The sequence below is a fragment of the Centruroides sculpturatus genome, unplaced genomic scaffold (assembly GCF_000671375.1).
Source record: "Centruroides sculpturatus isolate CEXI.00-Female unplaced genomic scaffold, Cexi_2.0 scaffold266, whole genome shotgun sequence".
NCBI lineage: Eukaryota > Metazoa > Arthropoda > Arachnida > Scorpiones > Buthidae > Centruroides > Centruroides sculpturatus.
Genome location: NW_019384421.1, coordinates 481,533 through 499,264, shown reverse-complemented (window position 1 = coordinate 499,264; position 17,732 = coordinate 481,533). Strand labels below are relative to the sequence as shown.

At 28.1% G+C, this 17,732-nt stretch overlaps 1 protein-coding gene across 1 annotated transcript in view; it reads left to right on the top strand.

The window, feature by feature from the left end:
* Positions 1-1,184: 1,184 nt before the first annotated feature.
* Positions 1,185-17,732, top strand: part of LOC111619405 (dedicator of cytokinesis protein 1-like) — a 95,259-nt gene continuing 78,711 nt past the window's right edge. Inside the window, 3 exon segments of the mRNA XM_023361108.1 lie at positions 1,185-1,263; positions 15,210-15,306; positions 16,580-16,676. Coding sequence (XP_023216876.1) covers positions 1,245-1,263; positions 15,210-15,306; positions 16,580-16,676 — 213 coding nt within the window. The 5' untranslated portion in view covers positions 1,185-1,244.

Here is a 17,732-nt window from a genome sequence, read left to right as displayed (position 1 = left end):
ATCTAGATCTCTTGAATGTTCTTTGAGTGGAAAGAGGTCTATGACTGTAACTGAAACTGCCTCTTACAAAAAAAAAATATATATATATCTATATATATAAAAATGGACATGTATGTCCCTATATTTCACTTTTCCACAAAAACTACACATCGCACGTGAATGGTGTTTGTATGTGGTAGTAGCTCAAGTCTCCATTCGTGCACCTGCGTCTCGATAGCTATAAGGGTGTGGGAGATATGAGGCTGAAAGTGGTTGAAAGTGGCTTTCTATTTCGAATGTTTTGTTCGAATTTCGAACAAAACATTAAAAAACATTCGAACAAATTCGAACAATATTCAAATTAAATTTGAACATAAAATTCGAATATTGGTTCGATTATAGAACGATTGTAAACGTTCCACAAACGTTGAAAATAGTTCGTTTGACTTGATGTGAACAGGAGACGTCCAGAAATAGAATCGGGACCAGGTCTCTAATTAGTCTGGAAACGGGGGACCTAATTCTTGCATTCTGTGAGTGAAAACAGGTAAGATTGGCTATAATGTAATTATCTTAATCTTCACTATCGTTACTTTTTAAAAACCCAGCGAAGCGGGTCCTTGCAGCTAGATTCTAGATTACTTAGAAAAACAGTCTTTTATATATATAAACAAACTATATTACATACAAATGTACGAACAAATAAAAACCCAGTGAAGTGGGTCCTTGCAGCTAGTATATATATAAAACAGTTTTTTATATCGAAATTACCTTCTTCACAATACTGGGACAAATCACTAGCACACTTGAAATAACCTTTAAATTCCAGTAACAAAATTTTTTAATGTAAAAAATTTTTGACAAAATTTATATTTACCACTATTTAAATTTTGGTGTTACATAGCATTATGTTTGTGTTCCAACTTTTAAAAAAATAATATTTTGAAAAGTTGTTCTGAGCATTCCAATTGGAATGTAATTTAAAGACCTGAGGCAGATCTTGAATAATGTTGAAAACATTTGTAAAAAATTTTTTACACTAAAAAATTTTGTTATTGGACTTTAAAGGTTATTTAAAGTGTGTTTTTGATGTCAGTTTTAATATATTATATATTAAATTAAATATCATCAAATGATATATTTGTAAAAATTTGTAATATTAAATATTCATAATATATATATATATTTTTTTCTTTTTAGTCATTTCAAATTTTAATGAAGAAGGAAAATGTCATCTCAGATTGACTGTTGGTGATACTGTTTATATGTTTGAAGAGTATGAAGGTAAACTTTGAATCCATAATTTTTTCTAAAGTTATTTTTTATAACTGTATTTATTTACTGATAAGAGCCTATTTTATTTCATATATTTTTTTTATTGTACTTAAATACTGAGTTATTTCAGAAAAATCTGTTTTAGTTTTAATATAAATTACTCAATTTTAAATAGAATAAATAATCCAAAAGGCAAATGCTTGAAATATAGATTTGATATAACTCTTTCAGCCATCTGACTGTACAAACATGGTATTATAAGATTTAGAAGTATGTAGGGATTTAGAAGAGTTTATGAAAATCTGAACTTTTAAAGTTGAGCTGAAAAGTCTTGAAAAATGTTTCATTTATGCATACTTCTAATTTCAGTAATTATTCAAGGGTTTGTTTTTTGGATATTAAGTAGTTATTTCAGTATATTATAGTTAGTGTGTTTGTATGTAATATATGTCCCAAAAGTATGATACAATCTTACAATCTTTTGTGACAACTTAATAACAAATTACATTTAAAAATTAAATAGCCATTCAGTTTGCAGAGAAATTTTTTTCTACTTAATTATAATTTTTTCATGTTATTTATACTCTCCCCTGTAGATAAGGTGAATTTCACACAGTCTAAGCTATTTTTCTAAATAGTTGCCATTCTTTTCTGAAAAAATTCTCTATGTAATGATTTGAACAAATCCATGATTAAATGTTTGACTCATCAACATCTGAAAAGTGTAAGCCACTAATGTGTTTCTTAAGAGATCAAAAAAGATAAAAATTAGAGAATGCTAAGTCCTGACTGTACTCACAATGATAGGCCTGCTGTACAATAATGCAACCTCACATTGCATGTCATACTTCAGACTGGCTAAAAAAGTATGGATGGGAAGTATTGCACCATCTTTTACATAGTCTGAACTTAACATCCTCTAATTTTTATTTTTTTGGATCTCTTAAGAAACATCTTAGTGGCTTACACTTCACAGATGAAGATGAAATTAAAGATGTAACCATGAACTTGTTTAAATCATTACATGGAAAACTTTTTCAGAAAGGAATTATTGCCCTTGTCTCTTGCCATAAAGTGTTTAGAAAAGAATAGCAACTATTTAGAAAAATAACTTACAAATGGCTATTTAATTTTTTAATGTAATATAATGTAATTTATAATTTTAAGTTATCACAAAAGATTGTATTTCCATGGGACATGCTTCATATATAGGTGATGTTTAGGTGTATACATAGGTTAGTTTAAAATATTAAACATGGAAACATTATAAATTTCTTCAGATTATGAATGCATAAATCTAATATGTAATGATTTGTAATGTATTTTATAATGATTGTTATATATATTCCAAAATAACAAATATCTAGATGCCATGATAATATGACTTTTTTATTCCAAGATATAGACTGCAATTAAGAATTAAATCAATTGTTCTTAGAAATGAAATGTAAAAAAAATATACATATATATATTTTTACATTTCATTTCTAAGAAAAGAGCAGTTTATTTAATTCTTAATATATATATATATATATATACACAGTTGAACTCTGTTATAATGGGGACTGGCAAGATTTCCTTGTTATATCCATGAAGAGCAGTGATGTAACTAGGGGGAGAATGGGCAGCAGCTCTGAGTACAAACACATAGGAGGACCCCACAAGCAGCAAAATTTGTAGTTATGCCACTGATAATTAGTGAAATCTATCTTTTAATTTTTAATTCTAAATAAGTTGGTTAAAAAAAGATTTGTGATAACATTATACTGTATTTTTATTAATAATTATATAAACTACAATATAATTAATATTAAATAATTTATTTTTTGTAATTAAAGATGATACTAATTAATAATATGTCTGATTTCAGTTAGTCTTTTTATCTATAAATCTTAAAATTGATTATTGCTTTATTTTTCAATAATGTCAATACTGTCAAAGATGACAAAACTTTCTACACTGACATTTTTAGCATCATGTTCTCACCCAAAAATAATTTCTACTTTTTCATAAACCAAGAGACATTTTCTTTTCTTCATAGACATCTTTCTCATATAAGGGTTCATTTCTAACTAGAGTATACAGGAATTTTACAATTGTAGTGATGATTAGGTAAATTGGCAGAGTAAGGGCCTTAAGCTAATCAAGAAAGAGGGGAAGTCTTCCAAAAAAGAAAGTTAAGTGATAAATACGTCTGTAATAGATGTAGGTTGTAAAACTAATTATCTAGTGGTCAATAAAACTAAGTAACCCTTTCAGTTATCTCTTCCAAGAATTTGGTATTGCATTTATTACTACTTGAACAATTAAGAATGTTCATGTGTTTGCATAGCTACCAAAAATTTGCTCAGTATATCTGTGAAGTACCCTTTTTATAACTGTGAGAAAATGTATGGAAATACATCTAAATTAAAATTGTTATGGTATTTTGCTCATTACAACCATAAACTTGTTCTATTTGTGTTTGTTATAACCAAGTTCTACTGTTTGTATATGTGTGCGTGTCTGTGTTTATATATATATATATATATATAGGGTGGGGGTGGCTTTAGTCAATCTTGTAAGCAGAAATCCATGCATAATTTAGTCCATTTGAGCAGGATTAGGCAAATCACTTTACAAGAAATATCTTAAGACAACCTCATTCTCAATGACACATAAGAATAACAAGTTGCCTTACTCATGGTGATGGAAAAAATAATTGCACAACACTCATTCTGGTAATTGACTATATAGTGAGTCATTGTCAAGTCTTTAGAAGATAATAAAGGCTGTGTGTTTCAGGTGCATGTTCTCTATAAAATGCTTATTATTGACTTGCTTATTCTTTCACAGTTGCCACATTTGTGAGGCTCTCAATGAAGGAAAACCCAGTTGTCAACTGCCATAAATGATCATGCCATCAAATGTTATTTTTATGTTGCTATGCATTGTAATAAAAAATATCAAGTCCAGAACAGCATAAAATAGTTGACTACTGGTGGCATTGCCCTATATATATACAATATATCAAAAATCAACATAAAATAACATAGGACATTTATTCCAAAGGATGTTATAAATATTTATAACATAAGTAGACATAAGAAAAAAAATTGAATTGAAACATTCATCTACTGCATATTACAAATATTTAACGTGTTAGATTGTTAATTCAGAGAAAATAAAATATTAAAAGTCATTATATAACAATCATTTTTATAAATATTATAATATTAAAAAATAATATAGATATTATTTAAACATCTATAAAATTAATTTATTAATTAGAAATTTCATTGGACATTAATTGAATGAATTTAATTGTAGTAATATCAATAAAAAGACTATTTTCTGAAAATCATATTCTAATAATTCAAATTTATCAATTCACAGATATTTCAAATAATAACTAAACAAAATGTATCTGTTAAGAATTTAAAACAAAAACAAATATTCATAACCTGTAATAAGATTATTAGAAATGAGAATCAAATTATTAAAAAAATATGGTATCTTATATTAAGCACTTAAAATAGTTTATTAATATTATGTTAAACATTTAGATATAATAATGAAATTACAAATATATTTATTTGTAATATTACTTCCTTATTAAACAATGATTTTTTTTAATATTTTTGTTTTCTTCATATTGAAAGTTTTATAAAAGATAAAATTTAATCTAACTTTTAAAATATTGCTATTTAAGGTTTTTCAATCAAAACTGTTAATTTATATTATTCGTATTTAATATATTTTAAAATTTTGATGTAAAAATAAAAGTTCTGGATATGAATCATTCTCATTTTTATCCTATGAATAACATTCTACAAAGTAACTTCGTTAAAATGTTACTTTATTACTTTTTTAATATTAAATAGATATACCATGAAACTTCCATTAACAGACACTCCCAAATAGCAGATACCTCTACTTAATGGACATTTTTACAATCCCCATACCCTTCAAATAGGACATCTATTATCAAATTTTATGCCTTTGTGTTCTTATCTTATAGTTTTGTACTTAAATTGTCTACAAGGACTTATTTATTACTAGGACTTATTATACTGGTGACTAGTTCTGCAAATTAAGAAAACAATTAAGAAAAAACAGGTGAAAAATAAAGACTGTTTTTTCTGAATTTGCAGAACTAGTCACCGATATAATAAGTCCTAGTAATAAATAAGTCCTTGTAGACAATTTAAGTACAAAAGGACATCTATTATATTTATCTCTAAATAGCAGACACATTGAATAGCATAACCATTGTCCATACTACCTTATGAAAACACAAAGTCCCACCTTCAATATTCCAAAAGAATTAATTACATATGAAATATTTTAAAACTAAAACAAAGAATCAGTTCAAATACTCTTTCAGATAACGAATTTTGACCATAGGCATCAAATAAAGACTGGCTTAAAATAAGAATAAGGGAGGAGGATAAGTTGTAAAAATTAGAACAATATTCATTATCTGTTAGAGAAGACTAATTTGGCTAAGTTGTCAATCACTGTTTATCATCATGCATATTAACATTATTAAACTTCTGTCTTACTGTTGGAATTAAACTTATGGTATCAAGAAACCATAAACTTTTCCAAAGTTATTCATTCATTCGACAAAAACTGTAGTATAATAGTAATGAAAAATAAACAGTTTTAAGGTTAAGACAACAGTGTTTTTTGATAAAAGTTCAAAGATTGTGTTATGAAGGCAATTTGCCAACCACTTTAAACTGTAGGAAGATATTTGGTATTCTTGCATTTATGACATCATTTATGATCTTAACAGCTTTGTAGTGGCTAAAGTAATTTTTAATAAATCATTTATTGGGGAAAGCAAAAATGTTTAAAAAATTACACCTACTCGATAACTACAAAGAAGACAAATCACTATATTGATTTTTATTAGTCGTTTAGATCATAAATGACATTATAAATACAAGAATACCAAATACATTTCTTACTCCTTGAAGTGGCTAGTAAATTGCCTTCATAACTTGGCATTCGAATGCTCATTGTCTAAACTGACCTTTGTCCACCCTTCTGTTCGTAATAACATTTTTTTTTTTTTTTCTTCTTTTTGTTAATTCTGTTCAAATCATTTTTGATGAATTAATAATTAATCAACAGTTACATTTTGTTGTAATTTTTATCCTCCATTTAATTAAAGTATCCTATACTATCTGTTTGCTATTTAGAATTCAATTAAAATGTGATTTTTACAGCTGAAAAGATAAATAATATACTATATGCAGAATTTTAATTATTTATGCTACATGTACTTTTTTATATTTTCATATTCTTAACACAAATTTGATGTTTTCATAATCCACCATATTCTTCACTTTATAATTACGAGGTTAAAATACAATATGGTTACTAGCATGTACCTCTAAATAGCGGACAAACTTCTCAATCCTGACTAGGGTTTCTCATTTCCCAGTCTTTTGCTTGTCCCAGGATTCCTAGAAAAAAGTGAACTGGATCCCAGGAAATCCCAGGATATAATTTATTATTTTTAAGATATAAAATAAATCTTAAAATCAAATGATATAATTATTTTTTATTTTTAAGTAACTTAATACAACCTGCAACCTTTAAAATAATAATATTAATAATGCTGTGTAAAATATGTATAAAAAATTACTTTTGAGTTACATAGAAATTTTCACAAATAGAAAAAGTTTATTAAAGTTGTTGGAAACTGCTTACAACAAAAATGCCTTTGAATTGAGTTGCAAATTTAAAGACAAAAATGAACTTAGATCAAACTTCTAAGTTAGAAGGTATTTTTCATTATTTAAATAAAACATAATACAAAATATTATTGTAAACTTTTATAATAAGATTTTAAAAAGCAAAGATGGTCAATACGCCAATCACTTAATTTTGATTCTTATTTTACTAAAGAAAAGTCCTGCTATCGAGAATGCCCTTTTCAATTCACTTGATGTGGGTGGAATTGTCTTTAATGCATTTAAGAGAAGATGGATGTTATGTGTTTTTTCACCTGTAGCCTCAAAGATTTCTAGTTCATTTTCAAGATGCATTACAGTATTTTTTTGCTGTCTTGTATTCTTGATTTGTCTACCTCAGCTGCTGTAATAGTGACATCAAGCTTATAACTTGATAATTTAGCAGTTCGTTTGGCTTTAATAATCGGGTTTATGAAGAAAAATGTGAGTAGCAGGGGGTCACCGGGTCGAACCCTAATGACCGCTTAATCTGCACGGGTCGGGAAGACCCGCTCTCGGTTGTTGGATGGCAATAGGAGGGCTAAAAATATGAGTGGGAAGGAGTTGGAAGTCGTGACCAGGTGTCCAAAAGATTACACGGGTTTAAATTAACGAACACATTTAATAAATAACTAACAAAATTTACACAAAGAATTTAAATACAACATACGCGTATCAAGATAAAAATAGGTATTCTAAAATCTATTCTAACCTGACGCTAAAATCCGAGAGAGAGCTCACGTTAGAGAGATAAATTATAATGGCAAGGGTTTACCTCGAAGGCATCGTTCTCCAATTATAGGGCGTTGATAAAACACTCTGTGATCGTTGTCTTGTATTCTGAGGCGTCCTTTGAAGGCTATGTGGAGCGATGTCCTTCTCAGGCCGTGCGGTTACGGTGTATGCTCCGTCGCTCTTAATCTGTAGAGAGGTCTTCCTGGTGCAGTTCGCTCGGAGGTTTCTTCTGTTAACCTCTTCGAGGAGTAATTCCGTCGTATCAGGAGAATAGAAAAATATTCAAAGTTTTTACCTTTGCATGGAGCGGCGATTATGAGCTTCGTAGATCCTGAGAGTTCTGGAAGATCGTGCGACGATGTTTCTTCCCCGACGATCGCTCTTGAGGTGTGCAGAGGAGTTTCTTTGGCTTAAGCACCCTGGCTCAGCGCCGAGTAGACAATCCGACCCCTTTATATACCCGATCAGCGTGGGAAAAATCTGAGAATTGCTGACGTCTTTTGACATCTCTCCCTGATTTATGACAGTCTCCCGCGCTGTAGAAAAACTCCTTATTTGGTCATTTTTAGCGTCCGGTCGCTCCTGACGTATGGGGGGGTCACATGACATCGTGGTCCCTCGTCGATGACCTTCAGACGATGAAAGTCACCCTCACTAACTACGCAGTTAGTGAAAAAATAAAAACTTCGTCCTCATTCTCACAAAAACTTGCATACCTCATACTCGTTTGTATCATTGCCCAATTTGCACAACCTGGCATAATGCAGTTATTGAAGCTACTGGGCATGGCTAAAAATTAAGACAGCATAAGCACAATTATTCCAGATATTACAGGTTCTGACAAGTAAAGAATTTTCAGAGTCTTGTCACAAATAAACTGTATATTGATTATTGACAATCTGTGACATGTCATAATAAGCAAAAATTTAAAAAAATAATAAGCAGGCTTAAAATTAATAAACACAAATGTATTCTGACAGTTTATGGGTTAATTATACTTTCTACTTGCAAAATTTCCTCAACTTTAACACAAAATAAGAAAAAAATTTTTGTGGGATTTTCCATGTTAAGAAATAGTTGGGATTCTATTGGAGAAACCATAGTCCTGACTAGTTATGTGCCGGATCATTAAAAATTATATCCATGGATATGGATCATTAGTGTCTAGATCTGCGAATTTCGTACTTAGCCAGCGCCGGTACGTGTGACCTTGGACTGATAGTTGATGGTTTGCATTAGTAACGCAATTTGTTTTGACTTGCACTGCATGTGTTTTTGTTTATAGTTTAGTGTGACACGGGATAGCATAGATTACATTTGTGTTTTTGGAGAGTGTTGAGTTAAATTAAAATAAAAACAATGTCGACAAAAAAGTTCAGTAGTGTAATATTGAAATATTTTACGATTGTGGTAAATGCAAAATTTGTGAAGGAAAGTATTCCCATAAGGGTAAAGGTACAACATCATTAAAAAATCACCTTCAGAGGAAACATCCACAAGAATATGCTTTATTCTTAAAAGAAAACTCTGCTAAGAAGAGTGCTGACAAAAATGTTCAGCAGGGAACATCTGTACAAACGGTAAAAAGAGAATTTAGACAAACATTTTTTAATGAATACATAGAAAAGGGCAAAATGTGGGATAATACAAACCCCAAATCAATAAAAATTGACTATTTAATTGCAGAAATGATAGCTTTATCTGATTTACCTTTTCAACACATAGAGAGATTGGGGTTCCAATGATTGATGGATCAAGTTGTTCCAAATTATGTTCTAAAAGGCAGGAAATATTTTATGGAACTTATTTGCAGCAAACTTTACGATAAAGTGTTATCAAAAATAAAGAACATGTTGAAGTATTTTGAGAAAGTTTCCTTTACATCAGATATCTGGTCAGATTCTTCGTCAGGAGTTTCATTATTATCCTTAATGTGCCATGGCATTACGAAAGATTTTATAAGAAAAAATATCGTTTTGAAAGCAGAGATTCTTGACAAACGCCACACAGGAGATTACATTTTGGCAATATTTCAATGTATGCTTGAAGAGTGGAGAATCCCAAAATATAATGTGCACTACATGGTTAGGGATGGGATCCAACATGAAGCGTGCTTGCACTTTATCTGAATAAATTATATCAACTGTACAACACATCAACTGCATCTGGTGGTCAAAGAAGCTATTAAAAATGTTGATGCAATATCCATGTTACTTACAAAATGCAGAAAAATTGCAGGACATTTCAACCATCGTTCAACTCACAAAGTTCGACTCAATCAAAGAGTTTTAAAAGTTTTGCAAGACTTGCCGACATGCTGGAATTCCAGCTATTATATGTTGGAAAGACTTGATTGCATTAAGGATTCATTGTTGTTTTATTCTACTAATAATAAAATAGAACAGCTTGATGCTGAAGAGTGGATTTTAATTCAAGAATTAGTGAGAGTACTGAAGCCTCTGGAGGATACCACAAAAAAATTGAGTGCACCAAACATATGTATATCCGACATTATTCCTCTAATACGAACATTAAATAAATTGTGTGACAAGATTCAAATTTCTGCTAATAGTGGGGAAACTCTCAATATCAGCACACCCGCTGTTCTTGATTCTTTGTCTTCTTTGAACAATGAATTAGATTAGCATTTTTCTGAAATTGACAAAAATATATTGATCCAAATAGCAACATTTTTAGAACCACATTATAAAGGTAAATTCTTCAGTGACTTTCTTATCAAAGATATAAAACAGAAATTACTTATAAGTAATAGATATGTATATATCCCTGGTGCGGTTTACTTTATATTACTTTTAAAAGATCAATTTTTCAAATATATTTCCTCAAAAAATTGATGAAAAAAACTGATCTTTTAAAAGAAATTACTTACATATTTAGAAACAGAAGTAAATATCACAACAGTTACAATTAGCACNAAAACAGAAACTACTTACAGCTTTAGAAACAGAAGTAAATATCACAACAACTACAACTAGCACAGAAAAATCAAATGCTGTAAGAAAAGAATATTGCAACAATTTAGAAGACTCTATGGCTAATATGTTAGATAGTGACGATGAAGATGAGGAATCTGAAAACCAAATATCATACACTAATGCTAATTTGCTCACAGAATATGCCAAAGAAAAAAGATTATCAAGAGACCAAGATCCATTAAAGTATTGGGAGATTAATAGTAAAAAATTTGGAGGTCTTAGTCACATGGCTCGCACATATTTATCATCACCTGCAACAAGCGTTCCAAGTGAGCAGTTTTTCAGTGCAGCAGGAATTATTTATGATCCTCATCGTAATAAACTTTTGGGGGATAAAGCTGCCAGTTACTCTTTTTGAAGTACAATTTACCATTAATTAATTTTGATTATGACATTTAATCTTTTTGAAGTTTCTAAAAATGTGATTATTTTATTTGATTATTTGATAATTATTATAATATATTGGGTTGTTCAGAAAGTAATTTCGGTTTTTTACCACTAGACAAATTAGTCATATTTTTCCCGCCATTTTTATTCTAAACCATATTATCATTGTATATTTTGGCAGCTAGCATTTTAAGGCTTATTTGTAAAAAATTCTGTTTGATTTTGTGCAACTGTTTATTTTTTGTGTCCCATCAAATATGGAAGATTGAAAGCAGCATTTTCAGCATATTTTGCTCTTTTATTACCGAAAAGGTAAGAATGCTGTTCAAGCAAGAAAAAAATTGTGTGACATGTATGGAGAAGATGTATTGACAGAATGACAGTGCCAAAACTTGGTTTACAAAATTTCATTCTGGCAATTTCAATATTGAACATGCACCAAGTTCTGGATGGCCAGTTGAAGCCAATGAAAACAAAATAAAGATACTGATTGAAGCAAATTCCCGAATAACAACACGTGAAATCACTAAGAGATTAAACTTGTCAAATTGAACTGTTTATGATTACTTGAAACAAATTGGTTTTGTTTCAAAGCTCGATATATGGGTTCCACATGTTCTTAAAGAGAGATGCTCTCTTTGGTGGACAATTTAACAATTGATTTGAAAGTGTACTGCCATCGAGTAAATAAATTGAGTAATATCATCAAACAGAAAAGGCAGCCAGAATTGATCAACAAAACAGGTGTGTTTTACCATGATAATGTCAAATTTCATACAAGTTTGGTAACTCGTCAGAAACTGTTATAACTTAGATGGGACATGCTATCACACCAACCATATTCACCAGATTGAGCAGCTCAGATTATTACTTGTTCTGGTCTATACAAATTTTTTTTAACTGTAAAACATTTACTTGAATAACAATATCAAAAATCACTTGGATCAGTTTTTTGTAAGCAACGATCAAAACTTTTATGAATGAAATCATGCTACTACCAGAAACGATGACAACAGGTATTTGACCAAAATGGTCGATATATAATTCAATAAAATATTTATTATAAAAATATTGTGTTTTTTCCCCACGGAAAAAAAACGAAATTACTTTCCGAACAACCCAATAATATAATATAACCATGATGATTATTTCAATTAGTATTAGAGATTTGATCTCACTATAAAGATAGTTAAATTAATACATTATACTGGTAACTTACTATAATTAATGTTTAAATATTTAATTTTTGCAATATGAATGTGCCAAATATGTGATTTTAAGAAATAAAAAGTGATTTGAATTGAAGCTATTAGTATTTTATTCTACCTGTCTTTAAAATTTCATATAAGTAATGAAATTCATTAAGATAAAAGATCCATTAAAGATCCGCTAAAAAGTAACAGAGACGGATATACAAATACAGATATTTTTTTCCCCTCAGATATCCAGCACATCACTAGTCCTGACAATGTCCTCTATTCGGAAGTTACACTGTATCTGAATTTGATTTGGACAATTATACAATTTTGATTAATCAGAAAAAATAATAATAAAGAAATTTTTGAAGAAAGCACCAATTTTTGTCTCCTGTGATCACTCATTTCAAAAAATTGTCTGTTTTCAGTTGGTTGAGAGTCATTTACAACTTGTCAATGTTGTTTCAATGCCATCAGCTCATCACAAATGTGGTGACAATCTTCTACAAATTTAGATGTTCTGAAATCATTTGTTGAACAGTTTTACAGTTGGCTTTGATATTCTCTGCTATCATTGTGCAAGTTACTTTTCAATCAGGTATCACCAGATTCCAATTCACTCAATGTTCTCTGGATTCCTTTCATCACTGGTGCACCACAGCTTTCATCATTATTCATATCCTCTCTCTCATCAGAAAATCACTTGCATCATAAGAACACATTGACTCATAAAGACTTTCATCTCCTATACAATCTTCAGCATTTAAAACATCTGTCAGCATTTTACCAGTTCAGACATAAAACTTTATGTTAATCTGTTGCTTGATAGTTATCTGCATTTTGGCCATGTCAAATGAGAAATCTTACTTTTTCCTTCATGAAAACTAAATCTATAAATGAAATTAAACAAAAGTTTTCGTAAGTATTTACAACACATTTACATGTTACATTAACATCTGGCAATTATGCCAAATAAGTGTGCACTAAGATAATTGGCCAGTCTCAAAACTTAATTTTTCGATGTGTATTAATAAAACAATTATATTAACTAGAAATATCTATGTAAAATGGAACATTACTGTATAATATTTTATTTCAAATAAAATTGATGATGATTTAATAAAATTTGAGGATGTTCCAAGAGAATAGTGTTATGTAATATAAAGTAGTTATTTTATCTAAATTATTCATACATAAAACATGCTTTAATTTGTTTATCAGGCACATAGTAGCTTCCCAATTAATAGACAATAAGTGCAATTATGTAACATTTTATAATTTTCTTTCTATACAAATATTTAATAACAGTGAGATATCACAATAAAACTGGCAAAAACCAAAATTGTATGACTTACTGTAAACTTTCCAGCTTAAACAGATATTTTTATGTATTAGGCAGAATGGAACTAAACTTGGATATTTTTTTGCACTCTGAAGTAATAAGTTCTGCTGAAGATGATATCTTGATATCAGATATAATTGAATATTTCATCAAAATAAAGTTTTAATTTTGCTTTGAATGCTTTATAATGTTAATTTTTCCAAATTTTATTTTGCTGTAAAGATTGCTTCAAATCATGTTTAAATAAAAATAAATAATATCAATTCACTGCTTTTGACAGAATGTAAAAATAAAAAAAATTAAAATATTTACAGAATGGAATATGCAGTTTACAATAGCTTAGTATGACTTTTCAAAAGAAGAAATGATTAATTTTGTTAAATAAGTTAAAATATTAATATTTTTGAATTTATAGCTTCACATTCAAAAGCTCTATGAAAAAATTAATAGTATTCAATAAAAGATAGATAACAAGACTATTTAATTCTCAAAATGGTGAAGTAGTTCTGTTTAATATGTTAGAAACATTTTCCAAATAATAATTTTATAAAATTAAATGCTTTATTAGTTACCACCATTACTAAAACTATTGTTATTCTTTAGTGCCTGTAAGATGAAAAAGTTAAGAAACGAGATATTATTGTTGAATTCTGATATTAAAAAATAAGATTTAAAAAATTGGTTAAAGAGAAAGTTCCTTAATTTAAATCTTGTATTGAACATTCAAATTAGTGTATTACAAGATTTATTGGGCTGCAATTTGAAAAACTGTAGATCTATAAATTCCTACTGTTGTCCATCCATCTATCTGTCTTTTCTTAATCTCAAGAACAGAGTTAGATAGAGATGAGACAGATATGGAAACCTTAGGGGCAGGGGGCAATTAATGAACTGTATACAAACATTTGATGCAAACTAAAAGTCATGCTATTTCAATTCCAAAATTTTTCCCCAAAAAGTCTTAAATAGATGACCAGCACAACTCTATTGTTAAAGGAAAAGTATGATGTACAGGGGCAAGTCACTACTAATTTGATGTGGAAAGCATATATTTTAATTATATAATGAAATAGTTCTGTACTTAATAACGTACATAGTTAAACTTTAAAGTTTTTCAAATAATAATGTGGAAAATGTTTTTGATATCATTTAGTTTAGGTTTGATTAAAAAGTTGTGAGGACAATTAACTTTAAAATTTGAAAATTTATAAAAAAATTTTTAAAGATATAATACATAGTATCCTCAAACTTCATTCTTTTCAAGTACGACAGTAATTAATAGTTCTGGAGTCACAGGTCAACTCTGCTGTAGAACTGTTAATTCCTGATGTGATTGAAAGGAACAAAGTTTGAGGACACTTTATGTATTGTCTATTTCTAATTTTAGTTTAGATTTATTGAAATATTTAAAAAATTATTTTATTTTATTCTCTTAATTTTTTCATTATGTAGTTAATAATTATTTTTATTAATTATATTATTTATCAATGTGGATAATTAATTGATATATATTAAAAAATGTTTAATGTTTTTTCATTCTGTCTAATTTTTTATTTTAATTAAAATATTTCAGAATGGTACTATGGATGTTCAACAAAAAATAAAAGTGTTTGGGGTATTTTCCCTAAAGTATTTATTTGTGTTAAAGAAGCTGTCATTGATAAAACAGGGTATGGGTTAATTAAATTTGATTATGTTTTTAATTTGAATATAACAAGAAATTATTTATAAAATATTTGTATGCATAAGGATGTATTAGTATTATTATTTTTAAATTCAACTTTATGTGTAACTGTAATTTCATGTTTAACTGGAAAAACTAATGTATAATTATGTTCATGTAATCTGTAATCAATGAATAGAAATCACAAATCTTTTTCTTATGTTAAAATAATATGGATTATAAAATATGCTTAATAAGAAAAATTTATTTTTAACCAACATTCTAATTTTAGAACTTCAAAAAAACTTTATAGAGAACTGTTATAGGAGTTAAACAATAATGAATTAAATATTTTTTATAATAGCATAATCATAAAATAGACATAATAGGTATTTTTCAATTAATAAATATAACTTCATTATCTGAAACCTAAATAAATAATAATTTTATAAGTTATCTAATTGTTAATGCAAAAGATAGAAATCATTTGCTTTCTGCAAAGTGAAGTGAAAAACTATATTTATATAAAAGTGTATATGATCTAAAAAAAAACAACACTTCAAAACCTTGATTTGGCCCAGCACAGATGTTTAATTCATGCAATAAATGCTTTCAATCTACACCTAAAATCTGTTTCAGGTATTCAGATCATTATTCTTCTGGGCATTCCATTTTAGAATGGAATGCCCAAAAGAATAATGTTGTAATTTGAAATTTAAAATTGAGAAACAAACCAATCAGATGTGCATACAATTGAGACAAATGAAATCACAAAGAAGTTTCTTTAAAATTAATACAGGGCATTGTATTAATTTTAAAGCACCTGCTGCTAAAGATTGCATTATCATCAAATTTAATAATTTAATAAGAGATGGCACCTAATGCCAAAATCTAGTGCCAAGTTATTCAGTACTTAATTATTAATAGTAGCAATAATGTAGCCCAATTTAATCCTGCAATCATTTGGCTTTAATATTAAATTTAAAACATTTTAATTTTGGTAAAATTAATTTTGTTTATGTTAAAATGTATTATTATTTTATTAAATAATAATTCAACATCTAAAATTCTGTCTATAATATTAAAAATAAATTAGTGATTAGTGTAATAATATTTATAAATAATCTTATAGGAATGATACCTTTGTATAATTAATTAAAAATTTTTATGAAATACTGAACTAATTTTAAAATATATAAATAAATCATATCTCTATTTCCATAAGAAAAAATAAAATAGATTTTCAAATGATTTACCTTTTATTCACTATCTTTTCACAGTCCACATGAAGCTATAATTCCCAGAGAACCACCAATTGTACAAGAAATTACTTCTGTCTTGAGGGAATGGGGAGATTATTGGAAAGAACTGTATGTGGTAAGTGAAATGATTCTAAAATTATTGATATATGATTTATATTTAGTTTTTTCATACTTTCACATCCTTGACAAATTGCTTTAAAATACAAATTCAAAGGTCCAATGGATTAAGCATATTATTTTGTTATCTTATGCAGTTTTGACTCTAAATATTGTCTTCTTTAGTTCTAATTGGAACTATGTGCAATATTATCTTTGCAAATAAATTATAATTATAAAAGAATAATTAATTATATTAAAAAACTAAGTTTGTCATTTAATCTCCATAGTCATAAAACCAATTTTCTTTTTAATAATGTCTTTTAATGAAACTGATATAAATTAAAATTTCAAATCTTGATATTTTTGAATTAATAATAACAGAATTTTCTCTTTAGGAATAGAGTGACTATTTGATTTACTTAGATAATTGATATAATTACAAAATATTACATTTGTAATTATAAACTTACATAATTTATAATAATGTATAAATATAAAAGTTACAAAGCTTGGTACCAGTAAGTAAGTAAGTAAATAAATCATCACTGGTAATTTTAGGAAGCCATTTTTTTTTTATTATGCATTTTAGTAAGCCAACTACATCTATTTCTTCTTCTTTACCCTTAATTCAATGAAGCAGGAGTTTGGCCATGGACCAAAGACCTTTATCTCAGAAAGAGATGGAGGTTTTTGATTTTAGGTCTTTGAGTTATCTTGTCTATCCTTTTTCTGAAGACTCAGAAAGAGGCAGATGGACAAGATAATTGAAGACCTAAGTAAAAGGACTGACAATGTAACAGTGGTATTTGCAGAGGAGTGGTGGAAAGATACATTTATTTCATCACTTCTAAACTCTTTTACTGGAAATCTGGATTTTACAATTTTGAACATTGTGAGAAAATTATTCTGTAACATATAAAAGATATAAAAATTTTTAACTTGATTGTAATCAGTTTTGTAATATTACATTATATCTTATTACAACAAAATAATTTTTTAAGAAACTATTTCAATTTAATTAGTAAAGTAAATTATATTAATGTAATATTCTTTTTTGGATGAAATTCATGGA